This window comes from Penicillium paradoxum (genome assembly GCF_028828445.1).
Source record: "Penicillium paradoxum strain IBT 22861 chromosome Unknown utg000003l_segment0_segment0, whole genome shotgun sequence".
NCBI lineage: Eukaryota > Fungi > Ascomycota > Eurotiomycetes > Eurotiales > Aspergillaceae > Penicillium > Penicillium paradoxum.
In genome coordinates, this window is record NW_026643181.1 from 1,957,148 (window position 1) to 1,970,544 (window position 13,397).

The window sequence follows — 13,397 nt, forward strand, 5'->3', positions numbered from 1 at the left end:
GCTACATTCAACGTAGATAGAGAGGATCTATATAGTAGGCGAAGTTGCGTGTATTTGAAATATCATGAATGCTAGTTTTATTGAGACCGGTATCCGAAACGCATGCACCCAAAAAGAAAAGGCGGTAGCCAAGACGCTTATAATGCGATACAATATGCCCATCTTTCCTTCTAATTTCTATCATAAGATCAGAGCTCACGCGCACATCGAACAGAAAAACATGCCTGCTGACATCGAGCTAACAGTGTCGTTACGTCATCGCAAGTTCCTACTAAGGTCTTGCTCACAGACCGTCCGTTCGCTTGATGTCACCCGGGCGAGAAACTGACTTGACAGGCGTTCCAAACCCATTGATGCGTCCATAGAGCCACTTGAGGGTGATAGTGCTTGTCGCCATGATGACGGCGCTTAGTGTAAATAGGCCAATTCGACCTGAGGTGGGCAGTGCTTCGAAGATAGGATACGGGTACCTAGGCTAGTTAGTGAGGCCGGAAAAACTGGATCACATACGAACCATCCATTTTGAGAAAAGCATTGCTCAATCCAGAACCAGTAGCCAAAGGCTATAGTGCTAGAGAGCGCCAGTGCAGGAAGTGCAGTGATTGTCCAGGGCGGGGACAGGAGTAGGAGGTCAATCAGCATGACTACCGATGGAGTTGCATGGAAGCTGATGTCTGTAGTTCTGTGGTTAGATATATCCCAGGGAATATATATAAATCTGGCCGACTTACCGGCATGTATGGGAATAAAAATATCTTCGGGAATCACCAACCGCCCGTCGATCTGTGCTGGTTAGATAAAGGTCGGGTTCGGAATTGAATTACGCACCAAACGAAGACCCCAGTATAAAACACTGATCACAACTTCCAGAGGAGCGCTGCATACTGAAAGGATGTTCTTGACTAAAAACAGTCGCCGGGACGAGGTGATATCCGCTAGTAGTGCAACTGTAAAGGTGAAGGTCGACAGAGTCAGGCCAATCACGGTCAAAAATTGGAAATGCCAACCATATGCTTGATTACTGTCAAAGTTTAATTTAGTACCTCGTCCAACACACCAGGTGCTGGTGTCTCCTTACGCTTGATTGGGATTCTCGTGCATGCTTGAATAATGTCAGCAATCCCTCGAACCCTGCACAGGGGCCGGGTGCACCCCAATAGAGGATCCATACTATTTGAATGACCACAGAAAACTGGAAAGTCCAACCAACTGGAAAGCAAGCCGTTAGTTTTGCCTCCTAGATCCCGACTTGGCAAACGGCAGGCGAAACAATCATACATGAACCAAGGCTGACACGCCTCGTGAGGGGCTCGGGATTCGCTGGAGCGGGTGCCTATTGATCAGGTATCCGGCCATATCTGGAAATAGAATTGAAACAGGCGCTCTTATGTGCTAATGTAAAGTATATGAGAGTTCTAGAAAACGATCAAAGCGCGGTCCAAGGAACCAATATCTGTCCCAGGAACTGGGAACTATGACGTTGGTTGGAGATAGAGTTCCACGTGACTATCGGGGCAAATCGGCTTCCCGCGATATGCCGGTCTGGGGTCGGACTAATAATAGCCCGGCTGATTCATCTTCCTTATCTCGCTGGGCAGGGCCATGGATGTGCTTCCCCACACTTTTGGTCTGCGCTTTCCAGAGACAATCTTGTTTGCCCATCAGGAACTTTATTTCGACTCCGTCGTTTTTTGAATGCACAGTGAGATCAGTTGATCCTTCAGTGGGCCAATCGATTGTATTGAGGAAAGCAAAATTGCCAGCCTGATTTTTGGAATCGTCCATATCAACGCTGCCTGGTTGTTATCAGTTGTTCTTGCCTTCCCATTGCTGAGGAGTGGGGAGATACGAACTCTTCCTGGCACATCTCCCTCCCATACCTCGATGTGCTTGTATACTAGGTGTGGGTGTCTGGTCGATTATCGCTTCGTTGCCACTTGGGGTCAACCAGGATCTAAACGCAGAAAGCGCGCCAATTCCAACGTGGTTTCGGCGCCAGGCGCCTTGATTGAAGTGAAACGGATTTGAAAACTTCAATCTGCATGGAGGGACAATACAAATTGACTTTAGGCTACTTTGGGCCTTATTTCGTTTGAATTGTTGTCGTGCCTTGTTTGCAGACAACCTACTCGACCAGACGCCCCCCTGACGTGAAATGCCTCGCCCTAGAAGACCTGGAGCGCCAGAACCGAAGCGTCGAAGCCGTAAAGGATGTTGGTAGGTCAACTAACTATTAGTTCCAGCTTTGCAAAGCTAACAACCCATTAGGCCATGCAAAGCACGGAAGGTGAAATGGTAAGAAACATATCACCTTGCATAAAGCTATAGTGGCTAACGAAGTTGCTCCTAGTGGCGAGGAAAAACCATCATGTCTTAATTGCCAACGTCAAGGCGAGCGCTGTGACTACAGCGTTCGTTTGAATTGGGGAGGCCGGACAAAACGCATGGCAACTGACTCGCCAAATTCGTCACTCAATCGGTGTGGGGAAAGTGTAATTGGTTTTTCGGACTCATTTGCTATAAATCAAATGAGCCCGATATCATTTCCTACCCCAACAAGTAATAACCCCGGAGATGGATTTGCAAACGCCCATTTTGGGGACTTGACTACGCCGGAGGGAATATCGCCCAATACACCAGCACCAGTGGGTATTTTCGACTCCCCAAGACTCGGTTCCGGATCTGAAGGAGTGACATCACCGGGTCAACTAGAGCCTCAGTTCAATTCTTCCTGGGCAGAACAATCTCCGCCGTTGACGACATCAGTATCTTCAGAGCCTTTGCCACGATATCAACTTCGACAGCAGAGTCTTGATAGTCCATCCTATCTGGCCTCTATAGATCAGACATCCGATCTCAGAGAACTTTCTGTATTCGCATTCCACGCCAATCCTGTGTCACACGCAGTTTCATTCCTGCGTCACTCTGTGGACACATCCGAACGCCACTTGGAGCCATCGAATTTTCAATCTCTTGATGAAAGGCATGTTGGGCTACATAATGAACATGGCATACCTACTGGCGTTAGATCTGGAAGAGGACAAGAGGGATCTTCAAATAGCCCCCAGGATATGAGCGGTCTGTCCTCCATGCTGTTCAATTCACCCAAAGGGTCAAATGGAAAGTCCTCCTCGGAGGCCTGCAAGATACCTAACATCATGGAGTCCGTCCATGATTATCTCGATGAAACCAACTCGAATCATCAATTGTTGGCAGAAAGCAACCATGAAACCGATCAAACACCCCACGAGTCTTTAATTGCACAAAGCAAATGGCAGACATATCTGAACAATGTGACCGACAATTATGGACTAGACTCTGGGCGCCCTGATCAAGATCTGACTTTCAATAACGACCATGCAGCCATAGACATCAACTATGCCTTGGATTTGATAAGCTCTCGATGGCGAACCCAGGAGAACTCGGACTCGCCAGCATCCCAGCCTGTCTCAGAACCACAAGCTCAGTTTTGCAGTGGTTACTATGCTTCCCCAGTACCCATCAATGTTCCGAGGTATTTGTCTCCGCTTCCATCATCATTGTTGGGGAACCCCATCAACTTGATGTACTTCCATCATTTTCTCAACCACACCGCTCGAATGCTCGTTCCTCACGACTGCGATAACAATGCGTTTATCTCAGTTCTACCATCCAGTAAGTTGGAGTATCTTTGAGCATAGGTTTGCGAGGGAACTGACTTTCCAGTGGCAATCGGCGATGCGAATCTTCTTAATTTGCTACTCGCATATTCTGCCAGTCACCGCGCTCGATACTTAGGCCATCCCGAGCCCGCGAATCGAATCGCTCATTGGGTTAGCCAGGTTTTTCCAACATTGCGCATGGCGTTGGAGTCATCTCATGAGAATATCACTGATAGTCACCTCGCCACGGCCATTATGCTGCTGTCATTGAAGATTGTTTCTCCGGGGACATTCGAAGCGCCGATTTCTTGGAAGAGCCACCTCAAGCTTGCGCGCGATTTGTTCCTGGCACGCAGCGAGAGCATGGCACGGCCTGGTAATAGGATCGGAGCATTCTTCTGTCGTTGGCTGAGTTATCTTGACACGATGGGATCCTTGTCATGTCGAGATGCTGGTCCTCCATTGATGATATACAACTCTATCTTGACAGCCTGCTCCTCGCCTGAGGGCCTTGACGAGTTTGCTGTTGACTGTTTCACGGGGTTCACGCCCCGCACTGGGGTGTTCCTAATTCGTCTCGCACAGTTGGTCCAGAAATGCGACAGTCAAAGATTCGACGAGATGGGTGAGTTCCGACGTGATTGGCATGCATCTGCAGACATGGTCATGGAAGCACAATCGGTGCTAGGTGATATCGACGGGATTAGCGATCGTGCTCATGCAATCCCAGCACATCATGAGGGTGTTGAGTCCTCGGACATGATTGCCATTGAGGAAGCCTTCCGGTTTGCCGGTCTGTTGCATCTTCATAGGCGCGTCTTTGGCTCTACACCTGACTCCTTCCCGGTCAAAGAGGCATTGCGCAAGCTCATTGACGCCCTAGCGCGCATGCGACCTGGTGCAGCTACTGAGGTCTGCTCTCTGTTCCCATTATTCACAGCCGGTTGTGAATCCGGAGACTCCGCTCAAAGGGCTAAGCTTTTGGATCGATTCTTTGTGTTGGAAAGCTCGGGCATGAAACAGGTACGCTTCTGTATCGGAATAAGGCTCGCTGGAAGACTTTGCTGACACTTATCAACAGATCCAAAATGCACGCCAGCTCATGCAACAATGCTGGGATAGAAATTTGCCTTGGATTGCTCTAGCTGGAGGTCAGTTTTTGGGTTAGCGCCAACGCTGTTTGTTTTGGTTGAGGCCTCAAACGAGGTGGTTCCTCTGGCCTCGATCTGCAGACATCTACGGCCTTGGACAATGGTATCGCTGATATGCAGCGCAAGGTAGTATTATCATGGCACAGGACTAAGAGTACTACTTCCCGCATTTTAATAAGATACCATATTAGCGTTGCCCTTTTTCTTATTTGGACCCTTCACTCCTTCTTCCTCTTCATCTTTATGTCCTTGTTTGTCTATCTGGATGCCATCCTACACTTAAAACCCCTCGATCTTCCTTTTTCCCTCTTCCCATTTCCCTGTTCCATCTCAACATACTCATTACTCACTAATCACCGTTAATCCTTCTTGATCTACTCTATCACTTCCATCCTTTATTTTTCTACAATGCCGAATAGCGGGGATCCCGGCCTCCTCAGTTCCTCAGTCGAGGACATTCATTACTCGATACTTCTCCCGCAGAGGTAAGTGAATTTCCCTGCTCTGTCTCAGTATCTTTATGTGAGTCCCTTGAGCCGCGGCTTGCTCTCAATATAGCCTCGGATCGGCCCTATGGTTGCATTCATTACTGGAGACATGGCTAACAACTTTGATTAGAATTATGACCTGGGGTATCACTGTCTGAGAGCCGGAACTTCTGGTTGTATGTGATTCCCAAAAAACCTCAACTTCTTCACTTTCTGCTTGAAAAGGCTAGCCATTATCCAAGTCTGCACAACTTGGACGGAATCCAAAGAAATCAAGGAAAAGGCTAAACCAAGATTCATTGGGCTTCGGACACTGGAAATATTCAAGATATCGTGACAGATATGCCGTTTCGATCTCTGAGGCGTCTCCTCTTCAAGCGGAACTCCAAGCATATCCTACTGCTCGCTCAGTTCGGACTATGCGTGGCCATGAAATTCTCAAGCAGAATGCGGTTTCGCTAAGGTGAAAGCTGCGATTTGTCTCCGATATTGAAAACCGCGTCATGAAACAAGAATGCGGTTTGCTTCTCCTATCGCCTTATAAAGAAATACCTTCAGCATTAACTCAAACTTTTTCCATTTTTCTCCATCCTCAACCTCAATGTACCTTGAAGGCCTTTGCCTTCCGCCCTTCCTTTAAACAGACTATGTGATAGTCATCAGCCCTGCCTTTTGTGTTTCATTTCGAAAGACCTACAGCATACACGGCTTGAGCTACAGTTGGCTTGTGAGTCTGTCTCCGACATGGATGACGACGAGGGGTACCTCGCTGATGAATCCAGTGTTGGCAAAGAGGACGCCATGGGTTCAGTCTGTCTAACTTTACATCTCACTCGGTGTGTTGCTCAAGACATTCGATCTTTAGTACCTCTGATCATCGTATCACAATTCCCACCCGAGCTCGAGCTCCTTACCCATAAGCCGTTCGTGAGTTCCATATAAACATTTTTTTCCTGCCGTTTATTCAATTTTACTAACGACATTTTGATTTAGGACTCTCCTTATAGCCACTACAGACTCACACCATGAGTGGCTACCAAAAATCAACCCACAATCGACCGCCACCAGAGTTATCAAACTTTCATTGGGCCGCGGGACACCAGGACATCCGAAACATAGTGAATGAGATGCCATTTCGCTCCCTCTGCTGGTTGCTCCTTAATTGTAACCCCAGCCGAGACCTACCGCTTGGTCGATTTGCCTGCAGGCCCTTATTAAAGGGGCGAGATCTCAGATAGGAAAGCCTCACCCGGTAGACAAAATCATGTCTATGTAGGTACATATACATCTAGAGCTAATTACATGCTACCACATAGTCAATCGTGGAAACCAGGTACCTACCTGGAAATGGGCGCATACTGATTGCAAATTGAGCAGCGTTTCACTCGCCACTCGTCCTTCTTCTAGTGAACGACTTTTACGATGGACTCGATTCTATTGGAGAGTATGAGGTGGCTTTTGCTGAAAGCCAAGAAGCAAAAGGGCATTCAGAAGTTGGAGAGATAGTCACCTGAAATGGGCGTCTCGTTCATCGATTTCAATTTTGCTGTGAATACGATCTTGATGATTGGGATGGCTTCACTGGATTGTTTTTTTTTTTCTTTTTGGATTACTCGAAGCACTGGGATTTGAAGACAATCCGAATTGGGAGAGCTGGAGAAGAGGAACTTTGAATCAGCATTGAGGCGACCCTCGATTGACTGAAATACCTAGACATTCCAACACCAAGTAAGATCAGACGGTCTATACACTTACCCACATCAGCCATGTTCTTGCTTCTGTGCATTAGGACCAACTTTCATTCTTGCGCATGATTTGCATCCTTTCTATGCTCAGCGGCTCAATGATGGCATCGAGGACTTTTGCTGAGCATCAAGAGGACGAGAAAGAGATGAATGCCATGGACACCGAGGGGTTGGGTCTGTTGGACATCGGACTTCAGAAGGCGATTACAGATAGCTCATATTTCCGTTCACAAAACGAAGTGTCTCCTGCCATCAAATTCCACTTGTAACGAAATCTCTCAACTCATAAAGTAATCATACCCACAGTGATGTGTGCAATGAGTCGTAGTTGCTGGTGGTCTTGTCTTCCTTGTCGCCCGGGGCTCCACGGCGCTTACATAACAATGCTCCACAGCCCGGCGAGGTCCAATTCTCACTTCACCTCTACAAGACTTGAATCTGCAAGTGAATCTATCTTCTACTTTTCCTCAAAATGCACGCCAATTCCCTCACCATGTCTTTCCGCACAACCATGGCCCTCGGCCGACTAAACCCTGCCGCGCCTTCCCTCGCCGGCGCTCTCCGTCCGCTCCACCAGACCACCCAATTCACACGCCTTAGCTCGACGACAGCTCGCCCAGCCGCCGCAACATTGAAGCTGGACTCTCGCCCACACGCCAAGGCTGCGTCGCCATCTTCCATTGCCGTGCGCGCAAACTCAACCTCCGCGCCAGCTAACCAGGAAGTCAAGCTCGACTGGAACTCTTTCTTCAAGCTCCGCGCTTCCCGCCGCCGATACTCCCTCGTCTCCTCGGTTGTTAGCTCTCTTGCCAGCACCACCATTGGTGTGCAGGTCCTGTCTACCCAGGACCTCGAGCACCTTGGCGCATCGGTGATGGGCTTGGATCCGTTTATTGTTCTTGGATTGGCCACTGCCGCGTGCGGTGCTGTTGGATGGCTCGTTGGACCCGCCCTCGGCAACGGCATTTGGGGACTTGTGTACAGAAAGTACAAGCCCTCTGTCAACACGGTAAGTGTTCGCAATTCAAAACGTGATTTTGAAAATTTAGCCTGTGATGTCATCAGCTTTGCTAACCTTATCTTGTTTCATCTGTGTAGAAAGAGAAGGAATTCTTCGATCGCATTCGTCGTTTCCGTGTTGATCCCTCCACCAACTCGATCTCCAACCCCGTGCCCGATTACTATGGCGAGAAGATTGGTAGTGTGCAGGGCTACCGCAGCTGGTTGAAGGACCAGCGGGCTTACAACCGCAAGCGCCGCAACTTCATTGCGTGATTTCTTCTCATCTTCTCATAATGGAGCATTTTCTGTTTGTTCGTGTGGATATTGTTGAATCTCTATACGGTTCAGTTCAATACCAAATCTGGTGACTTTCCTTTTGTCCGGGCCGGTGTTTTTTTTTTTGTTACAATCTCATTAGCGGTCTTGGGAGCTGGGACATTACAATATATAGGAATGGCCTTTGATAACGCCATCAATCCATGGCTATTTTTCGAGACCTTGTTTAAGCCTATTCTCATTGGCACCGGGGCATTCTAGATGAAGCTTGGTATTTCTGCCTTGGACCATCGAAATTCTTGATTTATCCTAAATGTATACACCAAAGATATTGGCATCACCCTGATAGTTCCAGCTTACAGCTTCGAAATCACCTTGGCTTTAGGACTTCGGCCAGTGTCGACCTCTGTCCACCATGGCACATTTGGTGGTGGGTTATCATCCAGATTAGCCTTGAAATTTGGCTTCCGCTTCTCGAAGAACGCAGTAACGCCCTCCTTCTGGTCCCTGCATGGTCATCAGTACCTCAAAGTCAATTCCATGGACTTGGATTCACTTACGCTGCACCAAAAATGTGCGTGATAACATGCGATTCAACAAGATGAGCACCCTCCGCGGACCCAGTATCGCGCCACAAAAGTGCCCGATTGAGATACGACGCAGACGGGCTCACGTTCTCCGCAATATCGGTAGCTAGCTCGAGAGCTCGTGGTAGAACCTGCGACGGATCAGGCAGCGTCTCGTTGAACAGGTCACCAAAGTGCTTGGATGTTGGTGGGAAGACGGCACCGGTGCTGACGAGGTAACTGGCGTTTGAGTGGCCGACGAGACGAGGGAGGAAATATGAGGAGCAGGATTCCATAGTTATGCCTCGTCGGGCGAAGACGAAGCCATATTTGCCTTTCTCGTATCCGATGCTATTGAGAAGCAAATCGGCATGTCAATGGTAAGGTTCCACCAAGGGCATACCTATATGTAGGTATTGTCTAGATTTGTTCGTCTTACCGGATAATCGCCGGAAGAGTCATGGTCATCCCGACTCCGACAGCTGAGCCTTGCATGGCTGCAATCGTTGGCTTGCGGCATCTGTGAATGGCTAGTGCCACTCGTCCGCCACTAGAATTCGTTTAGTGACCGTTCTACACTATGGGGATCCGATATCTACTTACCCGTCTCGATGATCCAAATTCCGCTCCTTCTTCTTTCCTGAATTGAATCCAATATCGAGATCTGCACCGGCGCAGAACGTCTTTCCAGCGCCGGTCAACACAATCACTTTCACGCGCTCGTCGACGTCGAACATGGGGAAGAGCTTCTCGAAATCTATGACCATTTGCCCGGTGAATGCATTCTGGTTCGCAGGGCGGTTCAGCGTTACGACGACGACGGGGGTGACTGTAGGTGTTCCCGATGGGTAGTGAGAGACGACAACATGGCCAGTTGTCTGAATCTTCTCGTAAGAAGATGGCAGCTCGATAGGGCTAGGATCGAAGATCATGATGGGTGGAGTCCACGGGGCAATGATTGTTGTGATGCAAGCAAAGAGCAAAATATTGCCTCTGCATGCTCTCTATATATCATCGTGCTCTCGGTTATGCCTTTCAATGATTACAATAACACCTTGTCAGACATGGCCTCGGTTCAATTGACTTGGCGTGGAGAAGCTGGGGGATCAGCGACCCCGCTGCGGAGTCATGGTCTTCATACATCGAGATTTTAAGAAGTACAGATATTGGAGTTGGTCGTATTTTGAAAGAAGAGAATGTTTTGTTCGTAGTCGAAAGCAAATTATATGATTCATATAATTAGGTATGAAGATCTGATTAATAATGCCACGGAATCATGATGATGCATATAACCACTCTCAAGTCTATATAACCAACTAAAGATAGAAGGATTGACCAGCATAGCTATTCAGGTGCTGAAATGAGCTCGAACTGAGAAGAAGTCAGGAATAGGTGTTAGAATCACAGCTTGTTGTTTGCTGTAGGGGCATTTAACTTCTTGGGGAATACCGAATCATACCTATGATGCATGGAGCCAGAGATATACCTCGGAGTCAGACCTCTATTTCGCTGCTATAAAGTTAAGATCTGTGAAAGAAGGTGCTGATACTGGGCAATCGAATCCTTTGACTAATAGATCCTTTATCTTGCGCGTGAGTCTAGAGATTAAGTCGTTTTAAGGGTCCACGGGTAGATAGGGCACAATGGCCTCAGGATATGTATAGATGCGGTCTCGACCGTCCACGGGACTCAAAGAGGCGAATCAGATGATTTAAAGTTGGATTCTTAATCTTGAGTCAAATCATTTACACCTCAATACTCTGTAGTAAATTACACAATGCCCATAGCGGCACTCTCCGTCGCTAAGACCTGATGCCAGCATGAGTAATCCAAATCAAAAGCCCTGGAGGCAGGATCCGAGAGGGAACTGCGAGGGTAAGTCCAAAGTGTCGACATATAGGGTGTTGGTGGCGTATATCAAAGTCGTGAGAGATGCCCGGATGAACGGAGTTGCGCTTATCAAGAGAACGACCGTGATCTCATTCCAGCGTGGAAATCCGAGATATCAGTGAACTCAGATAGGAGGTCAGGATCGAATTCATTAGGAAATCGAGCAGATAGTGGACAGAGATAAAGGGCAGTGCAAAGAGCCAAGAGAAAAAAAAAGTCTGTCGTCATTCGGTTGTCTCCCCACCACGTTTTTTTGGGCGCCTCCAACATCCACATTTTGAGTTTCGACACTCCCCCTGAATAGCACTCGCTTCTTGTTTCGAAGAGAAAACCATGTCAAACCGAAATATCTCCTACGGCCGTGGAGGCGCAGGTAAACGGACACCATCTCGCAGCCACACACCAGTTCACTAATATTCGATCAGGCAACATAACCCGCCAACAAACCACCCCCTCACCGAAGGACTTTGTCACACCCACGATCAAGCAGGAGGTCTACACAACTGGCCGCGGCGGCTCAGGGAATATGGTGCACAACGATCCCGACCGACCGGAGATTGCGCGCGAGAGCCAAGACGTCGAGTCACCGCCCCTGCGCGCGCAGCAGATCCCCCACCACACGGGCCGAGGTATGTGCTGGAAGAAGCGCGGAGAATGCGACCGCATGAGGAATTTCCAGGCTAGATGCTAACGGGTATCCCGATAGGCGGCGTGGCAAATGCCTACATCCCCACACCGGAAGAGGAAGAGCGCGAGAAGAAGATCCAAGAGCATGAGGTTGAGCTCATGCGCGTGCGCACGCAATCCAAGGAACGTGTGAAGGAGCTTGAACACGAGCGACAAGAGTTGCGGAAGGAGTCACCGTCTACCTAGGATGGACTTGTCCTTGGATGGTCATTGATCTTCCGATGAGTCTCGAGTGCGCACGGAATCTTGCATTCTTGAGCTGCGATACTTGTTTCCATCCGAGGTGAAGTGATTGATCAACGAAATCACTGCGGGCAGTGCTCCTTAAATGCGGGGGTTTGTTTTTTCTTCGTTCTCTTCTTTCTTATCAGGCTATTGGCTTGTGCTGTTCTTTTCTTTTCTTATCTTTGCGCGGATTCGCTCCAATCAGCATTCCCGGCTCTGCATACTGGGCAACTACTTCGATATACCACACCTCATGGAACACCGGGAAAGGGATGGCGCTCGGCTTGGATCTGGACGGGTCGGGACTTGGTTTTCTTAATTATTTTTCTCTTTTGACATACACTTGAGTATCATGTGCGGCAATATTAATGGATTCTTTGGATTTTCCTAAGTACCGAAAAGTGTCATAGCTTTTACGACAAATCCTTGTCTTCAAGAACCGATGCTATGCAAAATATCTATGCTGACCACTCATTTCTCATGTCTCATCAGATGCAGTGCTCGCGCGCCCAGGAACCTCACAGGAAAGGGCATAAAACCTCGAAAATGCAACCCCGTCAAACGCCAACCGATGGTATCACTCGCACCTCAGTTCTCGGAAGAAAACACCCGGTCGCATCAATGGGCCAGCTAATAAGCTCCTGCCATTCCGGTCCAAGAAGATCACCGATTTCCTCCAAAATCCTGGTTCCCCAATCGCCCATCCACCATGAATCTCTCAGACGATGCAAAATCACCGCATAGTGTGCGAGAACAACAAGCGCAAATGGACGACGCGCCTCAAGCAGCTCTACAAACTCTGCAGGGACCCGCAGGCTCCATCCAAAGGCAAACAGTCTCGGTTCTTCGCCCGCCATCAGCTGTTTGAGGGCATCGCCGAGATGTCCGATGGTAGATTCATAGGTGACTGTCTCGTGGGCCGCGTCCCGTCTTGCCTCCATGCTATTCTGTCGTTGGAGTGAGAAAATCACTAGCCGCGACATGTCTGGCATCGTTGGAGACAGGTCTTCGGGTTTGATAAGTGGGTTCAGCTCGCCCTCGGTGATTCGGTCGATCGAGTGCATCATGATGCTCACAAGCCATCGGGTCCGCTGGAAGACTTCAAAGAACTCGTCCAGTGTGTCAGGCTGCTTTCCCTCTCCATCCGAGTCGTTTTCGGTGTCGATCCGGTAGAAACCGAAGGTGAAGACAATCATTATACAGCACAGTGCGAAGGTTGCTTGGCTTTGTGCCTCGGGTACATCGTTGCTATCAGCGTGAAGGTCTGCTAGGGCTTGTGCTTGGTACGAGCGTGCGATATCAAGGTATCGCCAGCGTTGGGGAGACGGGGTTGTTGAGGCGAGATGCAAGGCTGAGAGGGCTAGGAGGCCTTGGCGAAGAGCTGGGTAGCGAAGAGAGAGTCTGGGAATGGTTGTTTGCCATATTACCTCGGAAGAAGCATCCCGTGCCATAGATTTGTATGTTGTTGTGCACCAGTGCATCATCAACTCAAGGTCTTCGAGGTGGAGGGCTTCTTCCCGGAGGGGTGAGAGACATGTTGATGGGTACTGGTGTTGGCCATGAGGATGAGAGGGTCCCGCCGGGCTAGTTGTCGGTGACGGCGAATTCATCGACGTAAATGTTGAACAAGTGCCGGTTGAGGTGATGGAAGGCTTATTCTTGCTGTCCAGCCGAGTCATTCGGGGCCGAGGGGAATATTGGCTAAGCATGTTGCGATCCACACAAT

General features: G+C 48.9%; 7 protein-coding genes across 7 annotated transcripts; 4 read left to right on the forward strand and 3 right to left on the reverse strand.

The window, feature by feature from the left end:
* Positions 1–283: 283 nt before the first annotated feature.
* On the reverse strand, positions 284–1,356 carry N7457_002645 (androgen-induced gene 1 family protein; the record flags this gene model as incomplete). The annotated part of the gene is made up of 6 exons (XM_057173691.1): positions 284–475; positions 511–674; positions 732–783; positions 829–1,021; positions 1,131–1,237; positions 1,279–1,356. 6 exons carry the CDS (start codon positions 1,354–1,356, stop codon positions 284–286), a joined length of 786 nt encoding a protein of 261 aa, XP_057033842.1.
* A 764-nt stretch (positions 1,357–2,120) lies between these two features.
* Positions 2,121–4,809, forward strand: N7457_002646 (Zn(II)2Cys6 transcription factor; the record flags this gene model as incomplete). Its single annotated transcript, XM_057173692.1, has 5 exons — positions 2,121–2,221; positions 2,269–2,295; positions 2,351–3,654; positions 3,706–4,664; positions 4,723–4,809. Coding segments are annotated over 5 exons (2,478 nt in total), but the record flags the coding sequence as incomplete, so codon positions are not given.
* Positions 4,810–6,024: 1,215 nt separating this feature from the next.
* Positions 6,025–6,309, forward strand: N7457_002647 (uncharacterized protein; the record flags this gene model as incomplete). The annotated part of the gene is made up of 2 exons (XM_057173693.1): positions 6,025–6,207; positions 6,274–6,309. The coding sequence occupies 2 exons, from the start codon at positions 6,025–6,027 to the stop codon at positions 6,307–6,309; spliced, it is 219 nt and encodes a 72-aa protein (XP_057033844.1).
* A 1,188-nt stretch (positions 6,310–7,497) lies between these two features.
* Positions 7,498–8,300, forward strand: N7457_002648 (presequence translocated-associated motor subunit PAM17; the record flags this gene model as incomplete). The annotated part of the gene is made up of 2 exons (XM_057173694.1): positions 7,498–8,034; positions 8,124–8,300. 2 exons carry the CDS (start codon positions 7,498–7,500, stop codon positions 8,298–8,300), a joined length of 714 nt encoding a protein of 237 aa, XP_057033845.1.
* A 359-nt stretch (positions 8,301–8,659) lies between these two features.
* Positions 8,660–9,801, reverse strand: N7457_002649 (enoyl-CoA hydratase/isomerase family protein; the record flags this gene model as incomplete). The annotated part of the gene is made up of 4 exons (XM_057173695.1): positions 8,660–8,810; positions 8,864–9,220; positions 9,309–9,419; positions 9,473–9,801. The coding sequence occupies 4 exons, from the start codon at positions 9,799–9,801 to the stop codon at positions 8,660–8,662; spliced, it is 948 nt and encodes a 315-aa protein (XP_057033846.1).
* A 1,291-nt stretch (positions 9,802–11,092) lies between these two features.
* Positions 11,093–11,632, forward strand: N7457_002650 (DUF3602 domain-containing protein; the record flags this gene model as incomplete). Its single annotated transcript, XM_057173696.1, has 3 exons — positions 11,093–11,132; positions 11,185–11,388; positions 11,466–11,632. The coding sequence occupies 3 exons, from the start codon at positions 11,093–11,095 to the stop codon at positions 11,630–11,632; spliced, it is 411 nt and encodes a 136-aa protein (XP_057033847.1).
* Positions 11,633–12,228: 596 nt separating this feature from the next.
* On the reverse strand, positions 12,229–13,380 carry N7457_002651 (uncharacterized protein; the record flags this gene model as incomplete). Its single annotated transcript, XM_057173697.1, has 1 exon — positions 12,229–13,380. The coding sequence occupies one exon, from the start codon at positions 13,378–13,380 to the stop codon at positions 12,229–12,231; it is 1,152 nt and encodes a 383-aa protein (XP_057033848.1).
* Between the last annotated feature and the right edge of the window lie 17 nt (positions 13,381–13,397).